This window comes from Zootoca vivipara, chromosome 2 (genome assembly GCF_965207765.1).
Source record: "Zootoca vivipara chromosome 2, rZooViv2.hap1.1, whole genome shotgun sequence".
Taxonomy (NCBI): domain Eukaryota; kingdom Metazoa; phylum Chordata; class Lepidosauria; order Squamata; family Lacertidae; genus Zootoca; species Zootoca vivipara.
The window spans coordinates 92,226,827-92,253,865 of NC_142584.1; the positions used below are offsets into that span (position 1 = coordinate 92,226,827).

At 41.9% G+C, this 27,039-nt stretch overlaps 1 protein-coding gene across 1 annotated transcript in view; it reads left to right on the forward strand.

Moving 5' to 3' along the window:
- The window catches only part of CNTN3 (contactin 3), a 181,673-nt gene that overhangs the window by 114,408 nt on the left and 40,226 nt on the right, over positions 1-27,039 (forward strand). The window contains exons 4-9 of the mRNA XM_035106611.3: positions 4,331-4,534; positions 4,981-5,083; positions 6,437-6,621; positions 19,301-19,437; positions 23,238-23,367; positions 25,970-26,120. Of these exons, the coding sequence (XP_034962502.2) occupies positions 4,331-4,534; positions 4,981-5,083; positions 6,437-6,621; positions 19,301-19,437; positions 23,238-23,367; positions 25,970-26,120 (910 nt within the window). The remainder of the gene's footprint in view (positions 1-4,330; positions 4,535-4,980; positions 5,084-6,436; positions 6,622-19,300; positions 19,438-23,237; positions 23,368-25,969; positions 26,121-27,039) is intronic.

Below are 27,039 nucleotides of genomic sequence, written 5' to 3' on the forward strand. Positions count from 1 at the left end.
GAAGATCAAACCTATCCATTCTTAAGGAAATCAGCCCTGAGTGCTCCCTGGAAGGACAGATCGTGAAGCTGAGGCTCCAATACTTTGGCCACCTCATGAGAAGAGAAGAATCCTTGGAAAAGACCCTGATGTTGGGAAAGATGGAGGGCACTAGGAGAAGGGGACGACAGAGGACGAGATGGTTGGACAGTGTTCTCGAAGCTACGAACATGAGTTTGACCAAACTGCGGGAGGCAGTGCAAGACAGGAGTGCCTGGCGTGCTATGGTCCATGGGGTCACGAAGAGTCGGACACGACTAAACGACTAAACAACAACAAGCGCAGGAATTACTCAGATTTGCATTCCTACCTTTTGGCCACCTAAAATGTCCTAATCTTCTGCTATGAATATGAAGTAGTCTTGCTTCATAAGCTTACCTACTTTGACTAAGAATTAGAAGGATACCTTCAGTAGCACCTTAAAGACCAACTAAGTTTTTATTTTGGTATGAGCTTTCGTGTGCATGCACAATTGTGCATGCACACGAAAGCTCATACCAAAATAAAAACTTAGTTGGTCTTTAAGGTGCTACTGAAGGAATTTTTTTTATTTTGCTTCGACTCAGACCTACCTGTAATTAGAAGGATAGTTTAGGAATTTGAATTTACTGTAAGTAGAAGGTTTTGTGACACAAATGGGATTGTCAATGAGATAAATTGCAAAAAGTGCAAAGGAAACAAGTGGGAGCTGTTACGTTGTAAGAACTACTTTGCTCTCAGTTAATGATGAAGATGATATTGAAGAATAGTCTCATTAAAGGGTGGTTAATTTAAGTGAACACGGCAAATTGGACATTTTAATCTCTGAAGCTAAATGTTACCATGTTAATCTCTGTCCAAACTGTTTGAACGGTGTTGCGACAATTGTTCCAATACTAAAGTTTTGAGATACAGTATTCATTTTAAAACTTAGTTACCTAAATAATATCGCTAAACCCTGTTTTAAAAAGAAAAAATGCCAGAACAAGCTGTCCCAAGGTTTGAGGAACCACATACAGACATAAATTTTGTGGAAAAGCCAGGGAGGAATGATGGAAAGCTATGTTTGCACCTCAACACATTTCTTCCTTGTTATACTCCCTGTTCAGGGAGGTGTTTTTTAATGTTTAATAGATTATTGTGTTTTATTTTTCTGTTGGAAGCCGCCCAGAGTGGCTGGGGAGACCCGGCCAGATGGGCGGGGTATAAATAATAATATATTATTATTATTATTATTATTATTATTATTATTATTATTATTATTATTATTATACTGCTCTTTGTGCTGTATCTGTTTTCTTGAGTGGGGTGCTATGTATCATTTACTGCAACTCTTTGCTTATGCGTGCAGTTCATCCAAGCTGTAGTGGATTATTTGCAGGCACAGCCTTTCTCATCTTGTTATGTTCAAATTTCACTCAGTTTGTATGCTGTGGTTGATTCAGAATCTATACCTGGGTGTCAGAAGTCACTGCTTGTCACAGTTCCTTGAGTTGGTTTGATCCAATTTTCCTGGAAGGCCTTCACAGTGCACTGGGAATTTCACTGATTTTGCAGCTAGTATATTTTGAAATAATGTTGGTTATTTGTTAAGCACTAAACTTTCCTTAATGTATTGTTTAATAGTTGGAAGCTTTAGGCTACTTGTTAGCCACCTACATCTGATTAAGACAGTTAAGCAGTTTCACATAGAACTAGGGTTGCCAGACTCAATAGAAGACAGGACTTCTGTGCCTTTAATTGCCCTGCTCTCTTTTGAGTCTGGAAACCTTAAAGAGAAACCAGCAGACCCTTTGCTTGGAAATTAAACAAAGGGCCTGCTGGTTTCTCTTTAAGGTTTCCAGACTCAAAAGAGAGCAGGGCAATTAAAGGCACAGAAGTCCTGCCCTCTATTGAGTCTGGCAATCCTACTCAGAACTGTTTTAGTGTGTGCAATTCTTGTTCCATAGTAGCAAGAATTAGTAAGTAAGGATCTCTTCATTCCAATTTCAGTTTTTTTATTATAAATGTATGCTTTTTCAGTAAAGCATAGACATCAAAATATAAAATAGACTAAGATAATAAATAATAGTTACAATACATTTCTTGTAAAATCTTTACACCTTAGGATTTCAGCAGGGTAGCATCTCTAGGAGAAAGTAATCTTGCCTACCCCTGTTCCAGCTGGAGAGTTTACAGACAAGAAGCTTAAGATGGCAGAAAGCAAATTTGTTTAGAACTTAGAGCATATTTGTGCAATTTCTAAAGATTGCATCATGTTGAACTAATCTTTAACATAAACGAAGAATCCCATAAATTTGGGCTTATATTCTTATTATTCTGTTATGTAAATGTTCTCATATAATTAGAAGATGATTGGACACGGACACATATGTTTCTTATAGATAAGTGCTACATTTGTGTATTTCATTTTCTAGATAAGAATTGGCAGGTCTTAACGCAGAGCTACTATCTTACCCTAACATGGGAGTGTAAATGTTACAGCTTTTAACTGATAAACAAAACTCCAAGTAAACCTCTGACTTTGAGTGACAGTTTTACAAATCAACTTTCTCCCTGATTGACATGATCTTGTTTATATAGTTACCCAGAAGACATCATTAACATGAACTGCTTTTGTGTCTTCCCTTAACACAAAAGCAATAAGAAAGACCTTTAAATTTGTAATTATTTTCATATAGATCGTGTCAACTTGCCTTCTGCTTGCCATTTCCTTACAAGATACTGTACCTTGTATCACTGATGGAGATGAATCAGCAATTTCTCCAGTGTCTCTTCTCATCCCATCTCATCCAGAAGTGCTAAAGCAACTGATTTTGCTAATAGAAAGCAGGTGCCCCCCCCATGTTACAATAGTTCCATGCCTAACTGATCCATGTCCTGTGGTTCATTCAAAAAGTGCTGATTATGACCTACAGACCCACTTGGGATCTGAAAAACTGTCTTCTGATTCTACCACCATATGAGCCTGCCCACGGTTTAAATATCTTAATCATCAACTGAGTTCTTGTGGACATTGTAAATATGCTGCAATTTGTTCAGATAGAATTAGTTTTTATTAGTATGATTGATTTACCTGGCTTCTTCGTTTCTGATATTCTGTATTTTAGTTTTAGTTTTACTGTTAGATGCCTTGTGGACCTTTGGGTGAAAAGGCAGGGTATAAATTTAAGAAATACATAATTAGAAACTGTTTCAAATAACCAGAAATCTACTTGTTTTCCATTGTTAGCTTTTTTTCTAGCTTACATAATGATATAACTTTATAGTTTAATAAAGGGCAATTAAAGATAATTGGAAAAGCAATCAAATTTTGAACTTCTTTCTGTTGTTAACAGATACCATAAATATTTCATTAATTTACATTAGTTTGTTTTTAGTTTTGTGCTACATTTTACATACTGTGAATTAACCTTTCTGTTCTCCTATTTCTTGGCAAAGCAATACTAATAATACCAGTCGGTGATTTTCTTTTTCTGTAGCTGCATGAAAATAATTTCCCAGGCCCACTTGTAAATTACTAGGTTACACACGGGCAAAATTTGTAAAGGCAGTGAGGAAGTTTGGCAAGATGTGTTAATGACTACTAGGCAGGTCAGTTAGATTATAATTAACTGAAATCAGTTGCTATAGAAGCTGTAAAGGCTTTTATATTCATCTACTTATTTTTTAAAGATGAACATTTTATCTACTTTTGAAACTGTGTTTTAAAAACCTTATTCAAGCATATGAGCTTGAAGAAAGATAGCATACCAGCTCCTATAGGAAATGGCTTTTGATACACACACCCATATTCTGCCCATAAACTATGAAACCAAATTACATAGCAACTGCAGTTCTTATCGGATCTAATCCCATTGCCATACTACTTCAAATTGACTAGATGGCAGTGGCACCAGTCCAATACCAAGTTACATGCTGAAAATCCTAATGAACCTTTGAGTGTGGTTACTGAAATTTGTGACGTGTGGCATGCTAGTGCCTCATTTTTGGCTCTTCTTATATCCACTTCTCCTATAATCTAACAATTTGCCCTAAGTGATTAGTCATCAAGTGAAGTAATATGGAGTCAAATGTGTGTGTGTGTGTGTGTGTGTGTGTGTGTGTCACACTTGTTCTAGAAAAGCACCAAAAAGCTGTTGTTGCTTTAGAGATGTGAAGAATTGTGGGTGAAATCATATGCGTATGGTGCTATATTATTCCTACTAGGTATGGATTCTTTCCCATAACTGTATGCAAGCAAACAACCTTGGGATTCATCTGCTTATGAATATATCTAATTTAATGCATATTTTAATTTATTGACTTTCAGAACATTCTTATGCTTGGATCTTCAATGAATATCCATCATTTGTACAAGAAGACAGTCGTCGATTTGTTTCTCAGGAAACTGGGCATCTCTACATAGCCAAAGTAGAGCCATCTGATGTAGGAAATTATACATGTGTTGTGACAAGTACCGTAACAAATGCCAAAGTTCTTGGCTCGCCAACACCTTTAGTGCTGCGTACTGATGGTATGTTTCTGCTTATATAATGTAGCAACTAACAGTTGCTTAGTGTGATAATAGTTTCTAATTCATTGGAGTACACACTTCTTTCAATGCATAATTTATCTCTAACAAAAATATTTATGTTGTCTTTGCTTTGCTAGTTATGGTTCGTGTACTTTCTTTTAGTGCCCCATTTTTGGGGTGTAATGTCATCATGTAGGATACTGTTAAGCGGTGATTCTGATGCAGTACTGTATATTGAAAGAACCCAAAGATAAGAGTGGCTACTAGGAATTGTCAACCAAATGACAGTTGTAAACCAAAAGACTACCAGGGAAGCTAAAAGAAATAATAAACAATCAATCCCTTCCTTAAAATATCCAAAGAAGCCTTATTGCATAGTTGTTCCCTGGGGCTCAAAGATACAAGCCTCCTTCCCTAATCACTCTTTTCCTTTTCTGGAATAACAGGAGTAATGGGGGAATACGAACCCAAAATAGAAGTTCAGTTTCCTGAATCACTTCCAGCTGCTAAAGGTTCGATAGTAAAACTGGAATGCTTTGCCCTTGGAAAGTAAGTTTGTATTCATGTTTATCCATATTGCAATAGCTGGAAACAGAAAAGTTACGTTGTATGTTAAATGGATGACGTGAGATCATTTTAAATATGCCATAATTTTTACAGTGGTACCTCGGTTTATGAACACAATTGGTTCCGGAAGTCTGTTCATAAACTGAAGCGTTCATAAACTGAAGCGAACTTTCCCATTGAAAGTAATGGAAAATGAATTAATCCGTTCCAGACAGTCCGCAGAGTACTTAAACTGAAGCGTTCATAAACTGAAGCGAACTTTCCCATTGAAAGTAATGGAAAGTGGATTAATCCGTTCCAGACGGGTCTGCAGAGTACTTAAACTGAAGCGTTCATAAACTGAAGCATGGGTGTAATTGGTTCCGGAAGTCTGTTCATAAACTGAAGCGTTCATAAACTGAAGCGAACTTTCTCATTGAAAGTAATGGAAAATGAATTAATCTGTTCCAGATGGGTCCGCGGCGTTCATAAACCGAAAATTCATAAACCGAGGTGTTCATAAACCGAGGTTCCACTGTAGTTGCAATAGTTACATTCTTTGTGTCCAGTTATAAACTAAACAACTTATCACTATTATTGCACATGTGATACATTAATAAGATTTTTCTTGCTGCCTTGTGTAAAACAAATAAGTACATACTTTGCCTCCTCCCCATTCTATCCTCACCTGTGAAGTAAGTTATACTGAGAGTGAATGACTGGCTCAAGGTCATCCTGTGAGTTTCATGTCTGAGTGGGGATTGAACCATGGTCTCCCATGTCCTGCTACAGCACTAACCACTATCCCACATTGATTCTAAGGTGGTATGACTGTTCACAAAAACACATGTTTGACAACCTCCTGAGCTAGGATTATAGTTATAGTGAACTATGGGAGTCTGCAGGATTTGGGCTAAATTTCACTTTGACCCATGGATTCCCCCCCCCCCATCTGATTTTCGTGATGATGGAATTAGAACTGAAATTAGAATACCTCTTGAGAATTTCCAGAGACCTAAAGACTAAAACAATAACACATATTTATGCTTTCGGACCTAGAGTGTCTGTCATTCCTCCCTAGGATTAATGTATCCATCCAACCGCAATGAAGTCTTGGCTCACTTGACTATGTCTCAATCTTAGATAATGACTGAGTATCAAGTTCTAGATTCCCAGTCAATAAACGTGTAACAGGTACTCTAGAATAAATTATCACAGTGGTGTGTTGGTGTTGTTTCAAAGTACAAAATATTGTTAATTCCTTTGTATGCTGCAATATTTTGTTTCATTTTTAATCAGGTTTTTTTTTTAAAAAAAAAAAACTTCAAAAGCCTTAATTGCATTTGGTTTCTGCAGCCCAGTACCTCGGATTAACTGGAGAAGAGCTGATGGGATGCCATTTCCAAGCAAAGTAATGTTGAGGAAATCCAATGGCATGATTGAAATTCCAAATTTCCAACAAGAAGATGCTGGTCTCTATGAGTGCATTACGGAGAACTCTAGAGGGAAAAATGTTGCCAGGGGGCGCTTGACATATTACGGTAAGAAACCTTTTGGGTTGGTTTTTTTTTTTTAGAAAAAATGTTGAAATAGCTTCAACTTAACATGGCAAATGCCCGATTTTAATGTGATGCAGTTGTATAAATATTAAGTCAGAACAAAGCCCAGCTGCATTCAGTGGGACTTCAGTGTAGAGATGCCGCTGCCTCCTTCAAATGCATGAAGGGTTATCTTTAGTTTTATTATAAATGCCCATTCTCCCAGTTTAGTGAGAGCCATTTGGGGACTCCTTCTATCCCTTTCAGTTTTAACCACCCTTAGGAATTTGGTATGTTCAGCAAACTTGGCCTCCTCACTGTTAACCTGTGCTGCTTTGGGAAGAAGGGTAGGATATAAATTGAAATGACAGTGATAATGGTGATGATTTTAGATCATTTATTTACTTTAAAAGCACTGGTTCAAGCACAGCCTCCACTGATTACAGCCTTCCATTGTTCCCCAGTCTTCGTGTTCTTCCACCAGTTTCTAATCCATAAGAAAACCTCCCCTCTTATCGCAAGACTACGTTTGCTCAGGAACTTTGGTAGTTTAAAAGTACCACTTTCATCTATGTTCTGAACATCCTTCTGGAGGCACAGGTTTCCAGGAGTACTTTTTATCCACATTTTCTGGCTCACCAGCCACTTCCCTGCCTAGAGGAAAAGGACATCCCATGGTAGCCTCCTACCGGTAACTAAACTATGGGCTGCCATTGCAGGTTTGTTCTATTGGGAATGCAGCAGCCAAATTGACCTATGGTACTAATCAGAGCACATTTCTGGTACTGATCGGAGAACACTGCATTGTACAGTATTATCTTAATGGGCGGCCAAATTGCTTCCAAACTCAATTCAAGATAGTGCTTATCTTTGTGGTCTGCAACCAGGATATTTGAGGGAATGCCTTCCCTATGTACATGTCCCGCCACTCGCACTATTTTAAAACCCAGTGCACTAAGCTAACGGTCACTTCAGATCATACCTTTCCCACACTCGCCCCCAAGTTGTCTGCTGAGGTTTGGAAGATTCATGATCTTATTAGATTTCAGTAGCTATCTGTGACTTTTGGGGTTCTGTGGGGGGTTGTCTTTGGCTGCTGAGGTTTTATTTAGAATGAGTTTTATTGAATTTCTAAAGGTTTTGTTTTAAACTGTTGTTCCCATCATTGAGCTTTCTGTAACTGAAAGACAGGCTATACATCTTTTCATAAATAAAACACAACTTCTAAGGAAACTGCCCACTGTTCCCTCTGGGTCTGCTTCCGATTTGCAATAAGAACAGAGAGCAGCAATAGATCAGACCTGTACAGGTGTTCTGTTGCTTTAATTCTTCTAAAGCAAGTACTGTACTTCTGGTAGAAGAAGATGATTGCCAAGTATTTATCTTCAGCAAGATATATCCCATTGGCCAACATCCAAATAATTGCTTGACTAATTAAAGAAGTATGTTGTCCATCTTAAGCAACAGTCCTTCACTGAACATACCTAAAGAAGCTCTTTACAGTGGAACCTCGGTTTATGAACACCTCGGTTTACGAATTTTCGGTTTACGAATGCCGTGGACCCATCTGGAACGGATTAATTCACTTTCCATTACTTTCAATGGGAAAGTTCGCTTCAGTTTATGAACGCTTCAGTTTATGAACAGACTTCCAGAACCAATTACACCCATGCTTCGGGTTAAGTACGCTTCAGGTTGAGTACTCCGCGGACCTGTCTGGAACGGATTAATCCACTTTCCATTACTTTCAATGGGAAAGTTCGCTTCAGTTTATGAACACTTCAGTTTATAAACAGACTTCCGGAACCAATTGTGTTCATAAACCGAGGTACCACTGTATATCCCAGCAAAGTTTTTGATACATTCCTTGGCATCAGTGACTAACAGTGCAATCCTATACAAGTCTACTTAGTAGCAAGCTATGCTGAGCTGAGTGGGACCCCCAGGTAAGCACATGTAGGATTGGAGACTAAGGCATAGGGTTACAATACAAATGAAAAATCCTATGCCAGGACAAGTGGGTTAGGATCCAGCAGGTCTCCAGCTGAGCTGGGAGGTTTATGACACAGCCAGGCTATGCTGACTTCACTCTTTCATCTTCGGTTCAGCTGGGCATAACCCATGCCATCCCAGTGGCTCTCAAAGTGTCATAAGATCTGGAAAAAACAGGTGTGGTATGGCAGGACCAGAGAAACTGGTCTTAAGCTGGATCCTAAACCTATTCAGCTCAGTCACATGATCTGGCAAACCTGGCACCGTTTAAGCCAGCAAAATGGTGGCTTAAATGGTGATATAACTGAAACACTATTTTAAAGGCTTGTTTTTTTCTCTCTGCTTAGGCTGGCTCAACCAGTAGTAACTCCACTCCTGAACAGAGTTCAGAACTTCTGATGGGTGGAGTTTGGACCTGGCATCACTTTACACCAGCTTAATTTACATCAGCTTGTTTTAAGCCAACTTCTTTTGTATAGGATTGCTCCCTCAGATTTCAAAGTTTAGTAGTAGTGTTTGTGAATCCTTCTGTAATGTGCTATTGAAAATTCTGTGTGGAGAACTAAAGCAAACTAATTGACTGTAGCAACTGAATCCTTAGATATCTGAAGCTGGCATTTTATTCTTTTGATGCAAAGGTCATAGCTTCCCAGTTGCCCCACAAGCTTGCAATACCATACTATGTCTTAGAAGCCATTCTTTGTTTTTGTATCCAGTTGTCTGATTTCCCCCCCTCTAGAATCCTTTTGTGAATCTTAAGGGCGCTGTTGCCCTCCTTTGCTCTCTTTTTTTAACATAATTGTTGCTTTGAGAGAAGTTGCTATGAGATAAGAAGCAATATAATGTAAGAAATAGATGCAGAATACCAAGATAACCTCTTGTGCATTTTAAAGTATGAACACACTGAATGCCAAGAGACTATATTGCTGTTTTCTTAATATAAAATGATTTTGCAAGCTGACAATTTTTGTTTTTAAAAAAAGTCCCCAAGAAAGGCATTTCTTTATTGTAGAAATAGCAAATTATGGAATGTTTCACTTCCCATCACAAAGGCTAAACAATGCACACAGGCAGCACACAAGAAATGCAATCCCAAAAATATTTGCGATATATATTGTTCCATAAAAGAATATAACACTACAGTTTGCTATGTATTGTATATATTAAATAATAATTAAAAGGCAGTCCTTCCTAGCCTTATAAGGTGTAGCTGACCTCTGTCAATTGTGGGCCCTCCTGCAGCCGCAGAGAGAGCATGGTGGGTCAATGGTCAATTGACGCTACTGTCAATGGTTTTCTTGTTATTGGTAAATGGCACAGAATATTGACTAGGATGTATGTTGAAGGGGTGTTACAGTGACAGCCACAACACTGCTGGATCTGTTATCCTGTGGGGAGCCTGATTTGGAACCCTCAGCTGGCACAACAAAAACAAAAAAAGAAGTAGAAAATGCCACAGAATGATGACCTTTGCAAACTGACAGGGATTCAGGTGCAGTTGTCAAATCTGCTAGTCCACCACTGCTTCCAGACACTTGTGACAATTAAGTTTGAGCTGAAAAACAGGTTGTTCATCTGCTGGCTTCCACTGTTGGAGGCAGTATGCCTCTGAATGTCAGCTTCTGGAAATCACAAGTGGGTTAGCACCCTTAGTTCCTGCTTGGGGGCTTCTCACATGCATCTGGTTGGCCACTATGAGAACAGGATTCTGGACGAGATGGACCATTGGCCTGACCCAGCAGTGTTCTAAGTGCCGGATTTACGTATAAGCTAAACAAGCTATAGCTTAGGGCCCCACTCTCTTAGGAGCCCCCAAAAAATTTGAAGGAAAAAACCACTGGATGTACATTTCCAAATTATAAGAAAAAAAACAAATAAGACAAAACACACAGCAACAGTGTTTTGTGTTGTGTAGGCTCCTATGATGTACATAATGGGCCCCGCCTGCTACCTAAAATATCACTGGTTTGCTCATTTATATATTTAGGGTGTCTACATTCTGCATCTTCTGCCAACCTAGCAGTTCAAAAGCACGTTGAAGTGCAAGTAGATAAATAGGTACCGCTCTGGCAGGAAGGTGTGCTGCTCTGGTTCGCCAGAAGCGGCTTAGTCATGCTGGCCATATGACCCGGAAGCTGTACGCCGGCTCCCTCGGCCAGTAAAGTGAGATGAGTGCCGCAACCCCAGAGTCGTCCGCGACTGGACCTAATGGTCAGGGGTCCCTTCACCTTTACATTCTGCATGGACTGGTTGCATGGCAACATGTGCAAATGGCTTTAGATACCTATTAGGTCCATAAATTACCATATAGCATATATTCAACACAAAAACAGCAGCCATTTGTTGTTGACAAAGGACAGCTGGATGTATAAAGAGCTGCATTACCTTCAGTAGCTTAGGGCCTCATCAAACCTAAATCTGGCCCTGAGTGTTCTTCTTATGTTCTTACACTGGTTAAAATAACTGATCATACAGTAAGTAGTATGCTATGCAGTGGCAATGATGATGTACCACCACCAGCAGCAGCAACAAGAAACAACACATGCTCACATATGCACCCACACATCTATTGTTTGGCTGTATGTGAAGCTTTCCATACCATACAGTGCCCCAACCTTCAGATGGCCCATCAAATATGTTTGCGTTGGGTGGGATTCAGTTGCTAGGCTAGCCATAAATAATCACCTCATATGTTATATAGAGTTTATATTATCAGTTCTCCACTGTAATCCATGTGACAGGATTAACCGGTTTTATTTAATCTTTCTTGCTTTGAGATTTGCCTGGGTGACGCTTGTAGAATGCTAACTGGTTTATAGTTAGAAAATGTATACTTATAATTAAAGTTTTCATCCTTTTCTGCATACTGGGAGATTTTCTTTTCTTTTTTTGATTAATATATCTTTTCCATAAATTGAGGGTGATATCACCTTGTGACTCAAAATATGAACTTGTCACAATGTGTGAGATATCACAGCTTAGAAACCTTATGAATAAGCTAAACCATTTGCACATTTATCTTCCAATAAAGTAGCAACATCAACTTTTCTGAACTTCCTGTCAGAAGTTACTGCAGGAAACAGCGCGTGTCATATTTAAGACCTTTTAGATACCACCAGTCTTCCAGAAATCACTAAAACACTGGCTGTTTTTGGTTCTTCTTGTTGTTATTTACTAGAAATAATTTCCTATGAACCAGGGATCAACCAAATGTATTGGAGAGCAAATTGCTCAAATATAGACTTGAAAAGGAATGCAGATCTCTGCAGTGGAATCTGGACTATAACTTCCTCATTGTAATCACACCAGACACAGCTTCCACTGAGACAAAACGAAAAGATAACCTGCTCACTGGTACAGAGATTAAAACTTAAAGGATATTATCGAAACGGGGGTTATTTTTTTCAATATAGTCACTGTAGGCATCATTATATGGAAAAGCACTTTTCATGTACAAGTTCTCATATACAGGTATCAAGTACAAAAGATACTGGTTCCCAATGTTTAGTAAAGAAATATGGACATAAAAGTGTCCCAATATCCATTTCTGTGATGAAGGAAGTATTTTTGCAGTGAGAGGAATAATCCTCAAGAGAGGAAATGTTTCACCATTGGAGAAAGCCCCGTTAGGGAGTAATACAAACCAAAGATTCAATAGTCATATCCCCTTTGCTTAGTCATGTGGCCTGGCAACCTAGTATATGCAAGCAAAAATGGTGTAAGTTTATTTTAAAGCTCAGCCAGCTGTAGTCCTGCACCTGATTGGCCCTGGTGTGCTCTATACTGGCTGTCTGGCTGCCCACACTGACTCCCGTTAAAGGAAGTTTCACTCTGACTAGAGGGAGAAGGAAATCTTGTTAAAAGCAAAAATAAGAGCACTACAAGCAGAGACCAATAGCAATAAACATCAGCTTAAAACTATGTTTAAAACCAGTAACAAAACTTTTAAGAGTCCAGTCTCTGTTAAAAACTTGCACAAGCTCCATTAGAAGCCTACACAAAGAACAGTGTTTCAGTTGGCACATAGAAGCCAACAAGGAAAGTGCTAGGTGAAATAGATCGGGGAAGGGCTTTCTGCAAGCAGTGTACCCCAACTATATTCCTGTGATCCTAGAGGGCATATATTTCCTGGTTCTCATCCAAATGTACATCACCCTTTGTGGGGTTTGATTTAGGAAAGCTCTAGGATGTAACCGGTAGGTAGCCGTGTTGGTCTGACGTAGTTGAAACAAAATAAAAAAATTCCTCCCAGTAGCACCTTAGAGACCAACTAAGTTTGTCAATGGTATGAGCTTCCATGTGCATGCACACTTCTTCAGATACACTGAAACAGAAGTTACCAGACCCTTGTATATAGTGGGAGGTATTTCTCAGAAGTGTAGTAGGAGATGGGTGATTGGCTCAGTGGATGTTCTTTCCTAAAAAGTTTAATTACAAACATAGGCGTTTAAGCATAAGTTCTATGCTCCATAAACTTAAAAGCTTCATCATTGCAACATTATTTAAAGGTTTACTTAATGATGTATTTCAAATGTGATGGAATCACAGATTTGGCCACTGATATTAAAAAGTACAAGAAAAGTAATACCCAAAATCTATGGGCTTGCATTCGCCTCCTGTTTGATTGTAGTAGAGCAGAGGCTGAGGAAGGACAAAGAGGTAATAAATTTGCGCAATTGCAAATGTAGCTGTTGAGTCAAGGGCACCCTAGACTAGGATGGTGAAGGTTGAGCATCAGCTGCATTCTCCAGGGTTACAGGAATTAGATATTAGAAGAGTTTAGCAGAGCTCTAAGACATTGCCAGAGTAATCCTGTCTGTGAGTTATGCCCACTGGTCAGGACTACTAATTCTCCTGTGTGCAGAGCACAATTCTGCACTGGCAGGAAAAATTACGACAGTGTGGTAGTAGAGGAAAAATACAACCTTCACGACTCAGCCACCTCACAGAGGAAAATTAGGATGCGACCTGGAGAGGAGCAGACTTAAATGAGAATCCCATGTTCATTTAGGATCTCTTTCTCAACATGCACATAATCTTAAACATGCAGAATAACTGGTATAGCTTTGAACATTCCCATCCGAATCATTGGAGAACCCCAGATAATTCACCCTAGTGTTGAACCACAAAGGGGATAGGACTAAGCATGTAGGCCATTATTGCTATAGCAGCAGAGGTATAAATTTCAAACAGGGAAGACAGATCTGTCTCTTATACACACTGTTTGATATGGTTCTTATTATGGAATGTTAATGTTAACTATTGCAAGCTACCTTGAATACTATACACATTAGAAAGGTACAATAAAAATCTCAATATAAATAAAATACATACAAGGATGAGTTTTGAGGCTACAAGGCTTCTTGGTGCATGAACAGGACAAGCAGTTACTATTGTGGAGTTACAGCTCCATGTGCCAGTTGGAGAACAGCCTTTACCAAAGGTGTCATGCACTCAAACTCAGAACACAAGGGAGAAACGTGCTGAGAGGAAGGCACACTTGGCAAATCCACACCGTGATCAACTCCCGCCCGGGAACCAATGTCCCCACTGTGGAAGGATGTGTGGAAGGTCCAGAACTGGCCTCCACAATCACTTACGGACTCATTGTTAAAACCGTCTTTATGGAAGACAATCTTACTTGGATACGAGTGATCGCCAAAGGAGGAGGAGGAGGAGGAGGAGGAGGAGGAGGAGGAGGAGGAGATTAATAATAATAATAATAATTTCTATTTATACCCCGCCCTTCCCAGTCAAGACCGGGCTCAGGGCGGCTAACAACAAATAATATCAACACAAATATAAAAGAAACAATTCAGTTAAAACAACAGAATAATACAATGTTAAAATTCAATTTTAAAATTAAAAAATCTACGAATAAGATAAAACCATTATAAATAAAACCTTAGGGGAGGGTAACCGTGGGGTCAGACTGCGTCAATCCGAAGGCCAAACAAAACAGCTCTGTCTTGCAGGCCCTACGAAAAGATGACAAATCCCGCAGGGCCCTAGTCTCCTGGGACAGAGCGTTCCACCAGGTCGGGGCCAGTACTGAGAAGGCCCTGGTCCTGGTCGAGGCCAGCCTAGCCACCTTGTGACTCGGGATCTCCAATATGTTATTATTTGTGGACCGTAATGTCCTCTGTGGGTCATACCGGGAGAGGCGGTCCCGTAGGTACGAGGGTCCTAAGCCGCATAAGGCTTTAAAGGTCAAAACCAGCACCTTGAACCTGATCCTGTACTCCACCGGGAGCCAGTGCAGTTGGTAAAGCACTGGATGAATATGATCCCGCAGCCGGGACCCCGTAAGGAGCCTCGCCGCGGCATTCTGCACCCGCTGGAGTTTCTGGGTCAGTTTCAAGGGCAGCCCCGCGTAGAGCGAATTACAATAATCAAGCCTAGAGGTGACCATCGCATGGATCACTGTGGCTAGATCAGGTTGAGAGAGATAGGGGACCAACTGCTTAATGCGGCGGAGATGGAAAAATGCCACCTTGGCTGTGGTTGCAACCTGTGCCTCCATGGAAAGGGAGGCATCCAAGGTTACCCCCAAGCTCTTGACAGAAGGGGCTGACACTAATTGGGCCCCAGCGAAAGATGGAAGTTGGCCCCCCCGCCCCATGTCATCCCGACCCAGCCAGAGGACCTCTGTCTTCGAAGGATTTAGCTTCAGCCGACTCCCACGTAGCCATCCAGCAACAGCTTCCAGGCACTTGGTCAATGTGTCCGGGGCCGAGGCAGGACGGTCATCCATCAACAGATAAATCTGGGTGTCATCAGCATATTGATGACAACCCAGCCCAAAACTCCGGACAATCTGGGCAAGGGGGCGCATGAAGATATTAAAAAGCATTGGGGAAAGGATTGCACCTTGCGGGACTCCACACACCAAGGAGTGCCGCGGTGACAACCCCCTCCCTAGCGCCACCCTCTGTCCCCGACCTGAGATAAAGGAACGCAGCCATTGTTGGACTGTGCCCTGAATCCCCACGTCGGCAAGGCGGTGGTCTAAAAGCTCATAATCAACCATGTCGAAGGCGGCTGACAGATCTAGAAGAATCAGCAGCCCCGACCCGCCTTGATCCAGCTGTTTACGGAGGTCATCTGTTAGGGCGACCAGTGCTGTCTCGGTCCCGTGGCCGGGACGAAAGCCGGACTGGAATGGATCTAAAGCCGATGTTTCATCCAGAAACCTACCGAGCTGTTCGGCAACCGCTCTTTCAATTATCTTACCCAAGTATGGAAGATTTGAAACAGGGCGATAATTGGATAGATCTAGCGAATCTGACGATGCTTTCTTTAAGAGCGGACGCACCACTGCTTCCTTCAACTCCTCTGGGAAAGTCCCTGAACTGAGAGACAAGTTGATAATCTCAACCAGGGGGCCCCGTACCTCGTCTGGACACGCTCTAATCAGCCAGGACGGGCAGGGGTCTAGGGAGCAAGTGGTGGGCCTCCCAGCCTGGAGGAATCTGTCTACATCAGCGGGGAGTATGTGGTCGAAATGGTCCAATACTAAACTCGAAGACAGTCGAGGGGCCTCTAGTTCCGCTATTGTATCAAAATTGGCAGAAAGGTCACGGCGAAGTGTCAAGACTTTCTCCGCAAAAAAGCTCGCAAATGCCTCACAGCTATGGGTCGAATTAGTGCCTAAATTTGACTGATCCTCAAGGGTTGTTAGAGACCTGATTGTTCGAAAAAGTTGTGCCGGGCGAGAGCTAGCGGATGCGATGGAAGCTGAGAAGTAAGACTTCTTTGTGGCTTTCACCGCCATCTCGTAGGTTTTCATAAGCGACCTATAAGATGTTCTTGAGGCTCCGTCGCGAGTATGCCGCCATACTCGCTCAAGCCGTCTGAGGTCCCGCTTCATTTTCCGAAGTTCCTCGGTGAACCAAGGGGCCCGGTTTCGGCGGGGTTGCAGAGGGCGCTTAGGTGCGATCTCATCAATGGCCGCCAAGAGCCGGTTATTCCAGTTCTCGACCAGCTCATTTAACGAGCCACCAGGGGGAGCAGGGTCCCGTAAAGCCTGACGGAATCTATCAGGATCCATCAGCCTTCGCGGACGAGCCCAAATCGGCTCACCACCCAAGCGGGGCAGAGGCGGTAAGTCAATCCTGGCTTTCAGAGCGTAGTGATCAGACCATGGCACTTCCATAATTGGGGACATGATCACATCTATACCTGCACCAAAAATCAAATCCAGCGTGTGGCCTGCTTGGTGTGTGGGACCCAAAACAAACTGGGAGAGCCCTAATGTCGCCATGGAAGACACCAGGTCCGGAACCCGTGAGGAGGGGGTGGCATCGGCATGGATGTTGAAGTCCCCCAAAACCAATAAGTTAGGGAACTCCAAGGCCCAGCCGGCCACCACCTCCAACAGGTCCGACAGGGTGGCTGCTGGTGCGCTGGGTGGTCGGTACACCAGCCAGACAGCCAAGCCCTCCTTGGTGCCCCACACTAGGCCAACACATTCAATGCCGGTGATTGATGGTGATGGCAGAGCCCTGAAAGAGCAATCCTCCCGGATTAACAACGCCACCCCTCCCCCCCGACCCACAGTCCGTGACTGGTGGAGGACGGAGAACCCAGGGGGTGTTATTTCATGTAATGCAACTACTTCACCTTCACGTACCCAGGTCTCCGTCACACAAGCCAGGTCAACCCCCAGTGAGATAAAAAAATCTCGCATAGTGGCGGTTTTATTGCCTATGGACCTGGCATTGCACAACACCAGTGACGGAGGTGGATAATCCCTGCTCACCCTACCCTCGTCCCTCGGGATGGGGCGTAGATTGGAAGGGATTCGAGCATCACCACATCTCAAAACCCTTCGTCTGTGAAATCTACCCCCACCACCATACCTCCCTCGCCCATCGACAGTGGTGATCCCTAGCCCCGTGTCAGCGTCCTCCCCAAAGGAGTGATGTCCCTTCAATAACAGATCTGCCCTAGGCCCAGTCTCTTGAATAGGAAGGATATAATGATGATATGTAGAATCGGATGGACAGACATCTCCAGTAGGTATAAGTATAGATTGTGGAGTTACAGCTCCATGTGCCAGTCATTGTGGATGGCTACCGCAGTGTATTGAACCATACATCTTTGTGGGCAGATAGATCTCTTCCTGACACCACAATGGCACCCTTTGGCACACCATAGCACCACTGTCAGGGGCCAGACACATAATCCCTCAACACTGTTCTCTAAATCTGGCTTTCTGGAGCAGGGGACATTGCTTCTGGTTCTGCTTCATCTGCCTTTCCCCCCTTTGAAGTTATTGCTGCTGTCAACCACTTTGCATGATATTATAGACATTGCCTTCATCTGTGCATTTTTCTAAGTTGGGACTCAAACCCATGGTTCATGTTGACTGCTTCACTCTGCTTTCCCACCAAGCTACTGGACAAATCGCAGTGTTGCCCTCCCCTGGGTTAGCTATTGTAGCTTTCATTCTTCTTGCAGGAATTGTAAACATGTATGCAGATGTTCCAACATAAGACTTATGTCCTCCTGAGAAGCCTCTAGTTTTCTATGTTGGGTCTTCTTATACAGTGAGAAGCACAGTAGTCTCTTTTCCAGTGGCCTAGTTATACATTGTAAGAGTGCACTGGATTGTGTTATATCATGAGCTCATTTGACTACCACCGTGCTATGATTAGTGCCTTCTGTGCCTGGGTGATGTAGGCGTATTACTGTTCCGCAACATCCTTATTTCCAGGCACACTGTGGCATTGCCTACCAGTGCTGCTTCTGTTAGCTGTTGTCTGTTCCTGGATGTGCTTTGTATTGTGCCTCCCTTATGTGGGCATGAAGCCTGCCATAGTAACCCCATATTATGTAGTGGAACAAAAGCATCAGCATGCTCATTTCACTTTTGCATAACAGTACTTTGGGTGTAGAACAAATAGTTGTCGTCTTTAAAAAAATGACTTAAAAGGCTCAATGAATCAAAGATGCAAGGAACTATTTTGCTGGGTGAGGAAATTTCATGGCTGCGTACTCTCCTCTATTTGGAAACTTTCCTCCTGGCTGCTTATGTGTCAGCGAGGCATGACATCAAAATCAGCACCTGCTGCCATAACGTTAGTCGTGTTAACAGGCCCAAGTGAAAACGCAATGTGACATTAATGTATCATTTAAGGAACTTTTTTTGGGGGGGGGGTTCAGAACATTCCCTGCATTTACTGCCCTTTAAAGCCCTAAACGGCCTCGGTCCAGTATACCTGAAGGAGCGTCTCCACCCCCATTGTTCTATCCGGACACTGAGGTGCAGCACCGAAGGCCTTCTGGTGGTTCCCTCGCTAGGAGAAGCCAAGTTACATGGAACCAGGCAGAGGGCCTTTTCGGTAGTGGCACCCGCCCTGTGGAATGCCCTCCCACCAGAGGTAAAAGAGAGCAATTATTACCAGACCTTTAGAAGGCATCTTAAGGCAGCCCTGTTTAGGGAAGCTTTTAATGTTTGATGGATTTCTGTATTTTAATGTTTTGTTGGAAGCCACCCAGAGTGGCTGGGGGAACCCAGCCAGATGGGCGGGATATAAATAATAAATTACTACTACTACTACTACTACTACTACTACTACTACTGTTGGTCAGCTGCTTCCCTAATTTGCTTCTGTTGTCGCATTGTTATTAAAAAATAATATCCCTCTTTATTAAGGCTTTCTTAACCTTTTGCTTTCCTTTAAAGCAAAGCCTCACTGGGTTCAACTCATAAAAGATTTTGAAGCTGCGGTGGAGGACAACTTATACTGGGAATGCAGAGCAAGCGGCAAACCCAAGCCGTCCTACAGGTGGCTGAGAAATGGAGAGCCTCTAGCATTGGAGGTAATGGTGATTGTTCCTTCTTTGGGCAGGGGGTGGGGTAGGCATTCTTGCATATATGTAGACCATGGACTCTGCACAAGTAACTCAAAAGGAGCTGACAAAGAATAATGTTATGCCTCAAATAGCTTCTGCAGTTAATTATTTACCAATAGCAAAATATGTTTAAGGATTTATTCATTGGCAGCTGGGCTACACTGCAGTGCCAATGTACATGGTGGTGTTGGCACATGAAGGTTGTGCGCCCATTATTTCTGCCTATTTTTAAAATTACTGTTGAATTACTTGGTTGTACTGGATGTAATGCTAATCCGAGTCTGTTTATGAATGCGATAAATAAACAACTCAGAGCAGATCCATTAAAATTAATGACCCTGTCAATCATGTCTATTAATTTCAGCGGGTCTATCCTGTGTAGGACTAGCACTGGATACAACTCATGGTTCTTACATTTACATGAGCAGTTAGCCAGGTTATCTTTCCTACAAAGTAGGGTGCCTCCAGGCTTAATGAAAGTTGTGAGAGATTGTCTCCTGGCTTCCCTCATATATAATCATTTCTGCACTACTTATGTTGCTCACTTATGCAAATCAAATGGAAAGGTTGCACATAAATGCACAAGAAATCAAATCTATTGAGAAGTGTCTTTTTGCCAACTCAGTCAGCTTCCCCTCACCCTTGCTGAATAGACAAAAGCAGTAGATGGGAAAGGTAAGGGGGGGGGCAGAATGGTACAAAATTTATTGGCAGGCAGTTACTATGAAAATTGCAGTCTAACAGATGTTTGTTGTCTCACTTTTAGTATCATCTACGTATGTGAGACTGAGAATATCAACTTTCTTCAAAGTATACTACAGTGGTACCTCGGTTTAAGAACAGCCCTGTTTACAAACTATTCCGTTTACGAACTCCGCAAAACCGGAAGTAGTGTTCCGGTTAGTGAACTTTACATGGTCTATGAACGGAAGCCGAACGGTGGAAGGGCACTGGCAGTGGGAGGCCTCATTAGGGAAAGCATGCCTCGGTTTAAGAACGGCTTTGGTTTAAGAACGGACTTCCGGAACGGATTAAGTTCGTAAACCGAGGTACCACTGTATATCACTTTTGCACATTCCTACCTGGTAGTTGCTGGTTTCAGGATCAGCATTGTCAGGCAGCTGTTGTTCAGTTGGACAAGATTCCTAGTAGACCAAGTACAGTGATGACTAACTGAATAGTAGGGTGATGAATAACTAAGAGAGGAATTTGGTGTAGCGCTAAATTAAAGTCCCTTAGCACTAGCTGATTTTTTTGTGTGCTAGTGGAATGGTACTCATGGCTGGTTGCACAACAATTAGCTTGGTTTTGCTGTAATTCTGATACTTCCTGTTGTGCAATCTGTTGCACAACAAGCTTTCCATGAGCATAGCTGTTGAGCAGGATTTCATTCATATTGTGCCCCCATTATTCTTGCCCTTCTGTTAGCACAACAACCCTCCCTCTGGCAATCAGAGAATACTGAATCTGAGCCTAGGGTTGTATCCAGTCCTAGTTCAAGATTCTATATACATGTATGCAGGATGCTGGTGGCGTTGTGGTCTAAACCACTGAGCCTCTTGGGCTTGCCTATCAGAAGGTCGGCGGGATGAATCCCCACAATGGTGGTGAGTTCCCACTGCTCTGTGCCAGCTTCTGCCAGGGTAGCAGTTCGAAAGCACACCAGTACAAGTAGATAAATAGTTGCCGCTGCGGCGGGAAGGTAAACGGCATTTCCGTGCGCTCTGGCACTCGTCACAGTGTCCCGTTGCATCAGAAGTGGTTCAGGCATGCTGGCTACATGACCCAGAAAGCTGTCTGTGGACAAATGCTGGCTCCCTCGGCCTGAAAAGTGAGATGAGCACCGCACCCCATAGTTGCCTTTGACTTGACTTAACCGTCCAGGCGCCCTTTGCCTTTACCTATACATGAACATAAGTAATTCAATAGGAGGTGATTATGTGTGTTGGGGGGGGGAACTGTACACAGACTTCTATTAGGTTTGCAAAAGGATGTAGGAGGAGGGGACTCTATAGTCTATAGACTCTGAATTTGAAGATAATCCTGGATCTCCCCTGCCTATGAAAATATGGAAAGCAATATTCTTAAATGAAATGAGCATCTTAAGAGCATATATTGATTACAAACTTGAACTAGCAAATAAAAAAAGGTTCCCAGAGAGTTAATGACTTTGAGATTATGGACCTAATAATAAACCTAATAATTGCAGATAAATTAAGTGGGCTAAAGTGTAAAGTTCCCCAATATGATGAGCAGTTTCTTCGTGCCTTTATTCACAGACTGAATGATCTGAGAAATAAGACTCCTAACTTTATTTTGCCAGTAGCTGAAAGATCAGAGTCGAAAGAATTGGTTATAATTATTCCTCACCTCTATGCACCTTTGAAGGTGAGGCAGGGAGTGATACAGGAGAGGGCCTTTTCTGTGGTGGGACCCTGTCTTTGGAACTCACTCTCCAGGGAAGCTTACCTAGCACCATCTATGTTATATCTTTAAAGGTAAAGGTAAAGGGACCCCTGACCATTAGGTCCAGTCGTGACCGACTCTGGGATTTCGCGCTCATCTTGCATTATTGGCCGAGGGAGCCGGCCGACCTTCTGATCAGAAAGCCCTAGGCTCAGTGGTTTAACCCACAGCGCCACCTGGGTCCCTTTATATCTTTATGCAAGGCAAATAGTGTTTTTATTCGCCTAGGCATTGGAGGATGTTTACTTCTGCTGATGGGATTGCCAGACTTCATTTCTTCTTCTATCATGTTGTATTGTATTCATCTTCATTGTTATTACTAGTGGGGAGTGATTTGTAAGGATTTTACTGTGATTTGTAAGGATCTATTGCTAATTTCTCCTCTAGCCATGTTGGTATTCTTTCTTTCTCACAACTCCAAAATGAATCCCTCCGTGGCTTAAAAAAGTTCCTAAGTGAGAATCATGGACCACAAAAGTGATGGTGGAAATGTGATACTGGCCAAGGGGGCTGAGTGCTGCTGCCCAGATGATCAGGCAAAAAACCTGCGCTATTACAGTCAAGGCTGATTGATGTTCTCTAAGTGCCTCTAAAGATAAATTATAAGATCTTAGGTTTCTTTCTTTTTATTCAAGTGTGCATAAATTGTGATAAATGGATTGCTGAATGTGATAGTATTTAACATTATTATTTGCATATTCATTAAGCAATGATATGAACTACCACCTACAGTCTGAGTTTATGCTTCACGTATATATACCCTGTTCAAGGTGAACAAGACTTCTCTTTCTTTCTCAAAACACTACACCCAGTCTCTGGAGTTGTAATATGACTTGACATTCTGAAGGAGCAGAATTGAACCCCCACCCCATGCCAGGCTGCAAAACCGTTTTATAGAAGTAGGCGTGCTTGTAAGCACCAAAATTAAAGTGAGTTGATCCCCAGGATTGTTAGGAATAGGGCACATTGACAATCAAATCCAACTCAATTTTCTCAGAATTCAAAAGAGGATTTTCAAAGCTGGTGTTCCAGTTTGAGGCTTATATCTGCTGGATAGCACATAAAGCCTTGTAGCTCATAAAAGCCATTATTACTATTATTATTGTTGTGCTACTCTCTTTGGTCAGAGCATGCCAGAAACTCACAGTTGACTCAAGCATCAGTTAAGCTATGTTTAAACTCTTCAAATGAGATTTGATAAAGGCATGGGGTATAGTAGTGCAGTCAAAATAGCTTCCTGTGTCTGTTTTACCAGTCATTTAAAGGCATATACATTTTAAACTTTTGCTTTTGTTGTCCAGGGAAGAATACAAATCGAAAATGGGGCTTTGATCATAACAAACCTCAACTTGACAGATTCTGGCATCTACCAGTGTATTGCAGAAAACAAACATGGGACAATATATTCCAGCGCTGATCTCAGAGTTGTAGGTAGGTCTAAAATTTCCTGTCTCTTTCATAGAATCATAGAGTTGGAAGGAACCCCGAGGGTCATCCAGTCCAACCCCCTGCAATGCAGGAAACCTGCCCACAGTCATCCCTGGGTGGGCTCGAACCACCGGCCTTCTGGTTAACAGTCAGATGCACCAATCCATTGTGCCACTGTTACTATATATGTATTTCCATGCCATGTAGTTGTCAGAATGATTGCCTTAAGAAAAAACAAGTGGCAAAACTTGGGGTGTTGTTGTTTTTTTCTCATTGCAGCAAAGCAACTTCTCGTTGTGGTGCTGCAATACTTTACTCACCTGCATCTAGAGGATGTATTAGATGGGTGCGGGGGTGGAAGATGAAGCCTGGTGTGTTTTACAGCCCAATCATTCACTGCTTTAAAACGAGGACACCAAGATAAATTATTAATTAGGGGGAGAGCAGAGACAAAGGCTTGGATGCAGTCCCAGAGATTAAAACTAATCACACGATCTGGAAGCAACTTCGGTTCAGCACATTACTCAGGTGTACTGATCTTCTGCATCACGACCCTGGCATTCCTGGGAGAGCAATGTCATTTAAAAAGCAACAACAACAACAACTACAACAACAACTACAACAACTTATTATTTGTATCCCACCCATCTGGCTGAGTCTCCCCAGCCACTCTGGGCGGTTCCCAATCGAGTATTAAAACAGTACAGCATTAAATAAATGTTTAAGAAGCTAACCAACAAAAATACAGTAATGTACAACTCAACAATCAAATCTTCAGCAATGGGAGGGAAATAAAGCAGAGAACTGAATAATTTAAGGAGATGCAGATGGGTTCCTCTTCATTCACAATCTTCTGTGCAATCTATATTCCGGAAAATACATATATGGTCACACCTCAGTATCTTCTCCTTTCAAGCTTGCTTTTTTTCCTGGGTTCCTGTGACCCCTTCCTTGATTATGGAGACAGGGGCCAGTTACTGAGGTTATGCAAACTTGCTTTTGAAAACAAATGGCAAACACTCATCAAGGCTGAGTGCTTGACTCTTGGCGCTTCCACAGAATTCTAATAACAAGCACCCTTTCTCACTGATAAGGCAGTTGAGAGAGAAGCCTTGACAACCACCTCATGCAGTTTCCTTTTAAGCATTTCTAAATAGCTACCAGCACCTGTTCATTGTTACGATTCACAAAAGTCACACAGCGAACTATCCTCACAGCTATATACAGCATGTGGGGTAGTATCCAGCTAAACAGTTGAAATTAGTGCAAGTTCTAAATCCTCTCCTTTCCCTGTGCAACCCCTAAATCTCACCCACAACAGATTTAGGGGCCATGCTGGGAGAGAAAATGGCAGGGAAGTTCCTCTGCACAGTCCAAAATTGTTATGCTAGCAGAACTGTGTAGTTGGAACCACACATGGGCTATATTTGGCCAATTGTCTCACTCCATTTGTCACTTGTAATATAACCTGCTCTATTTGTACTGAAGAGCATGAGGAAGCCAAATGGAGCCCTGGTAATGGTTTGAGGTTGATTGCAAGGTTATTAGTTTGAGAGGTTTCTTTTGTGCCAAAAGCAGTTCTCTGATATTGCGGGACTCAATCAATTTGCAAAAAAATAAAAATAAATCACTTAAATATGAGCCCAAAATCAAACTAAAGGTCAGCTCACATGGCATCATTTTAGCATTGCCCTTCTGCTCTTTGAAGCTATCCTAAGCTGTGTATTCCAAGGAGACCTGTTCTCCTTCCATTTTGTGTTCCCTCATTAGCACCTTGGCTGAAGAGGTTCCATATTTTCCAAAATGGTTGGGCTGGCAAAGATCTCGCAAACCAAGCCCTAAATGTGCTTGAAAGTCTCCTGCCAAAATCCTCTGCTGAAATGAACAAGGAAGTGCCTTTGCCTTCTGTCCATTTCCATAGCACTTCCCAAAAAATGTTAATGTTAAGTCTTCCTCATGTTCCTGATCTAATCAAAGCAATGCTGTCACCTGTTGATTAGCCCTGAAGAACACTGAGATTATTTTGTAAGAAACTATCATTTTGAACTCCACCGGAAGCCTAGACCAACTGTTTGGTGGCCCTTTCCAGTCCTACTAGTAACATCACTGAAACTACTATAGTATGTGTTTCTTTGCTGCCACTAGACTGGTAAAATGAAGCAGTCATCAGCAGTATCCTATTGTAACCCACATCCTGACATGCTAAGAGCTGTGTCCTTGTGCAGTTTCTAAAATCAAATTATATTCAGAAAAGCCAGTTTCTCTGGATAGCAGTCGCTGGGAGAAATTGGTGGAAGAAAGATGTACCCTGCTTGTGAGCTTCCTGCAGGCATCCGGTTGACTGTTGTGCAAAATGGAATTCTGGACTAGATAGACTTCTAGTGCGATCCAGCAGGACTCTTCTCGTGTTCAATGAAATGAAAATGAAGTATGCGTTTAATTCCAGCTGAATTCAATGACAATTTAATGTGTGATAATGTGCAATGGTAATTCAGATTCTTTGGTGGTTAAATGAAAGACGAGCCTATTTTAACTCGTGGGATCCACTGAGGCCATGGCAGAGAAAGTTGTGTTTCATAGTTAATATTCTTTCTTCTGCTGCTAGCCTCTGCTCCTGACTTCTCTAAAAGCCCGATGAAGAAGCTGATTCAGCTTTTAATTGGCAGCACAGCTCATTTTGACTGCAAGCCGAAATCTTCCCCTAAAGCGACGACTACTTGGAAAAAGGGAGGTGAGCTGCTCCAAGAAAATGAAAGGTATTATGTGAATCACGAGTGCTTCCATACTACAGTTTAAACTGTTATTTTAATCCCTATCCTGAATAATAATAATAATAATAATAATAATAATAATAATAATAAGGCACTAATCTAAACTAGGTAACAAACATGCAAACACAGCTTTTGAAAAAGTAATTGAGCTTCTCTCCCCCCCCCCCCTTTTTGGATTCACCAGAGTAACATTCAAGGCCACTGAAACAAAATCCTGTCTCCCCAGTCCCCCAGCAGATACACTGCACATACGCTGGATCTTTTTCTGATTATATGGCTAAGAACGTTAGCTAAAGAAGTGCTGCAGAAGTGTTGCAACACTTCAGAGAGTGATTTATTGTGACGTGGTCTTTCATACACAACAGCCTGCCTCGCAAAATGTATGAGATAGGGTGTGTGTTTGTTGTAATGTAATATATAAACACAACACACAAATGCACATAGATTGCAGCATCAAGGGATTTTAAAAGATAGGAACTGAAGATACCAGGGTTACAAAAAAGGAACAAAAGCCTTAATAGCTAAATAACCTCTGGTTACAGTATAAGACAAAGGCTGGAGGTGGAATGCTACACACTCTACTAGGGAAGAAGTCTGACTGGTCTTTTTTTCTGAGTAAACATACTTTTGTGAGTTTGCAGTGGGGGTTAGGTTGTATACCTGACCAGTAAAGTGAAATTGAAGTATGTTCCTAAGCAAACAAAAACAAAAAAAACCTTTATGCCTCAGGAAGCTTATAATCTAAATTCAGATAGTCATGAGCAGGAGAAAGAATAGTGGAAAGTAAGGAATAGGAAAGGCAGGGAATGGATGTGAGCAACTCCAGAACATGTACCTGGGCTTTGTTGAGCATGAGACCTAGGGAATTAAGACAAAGGCTTCTCGGATGAAGGACATTTTCAGC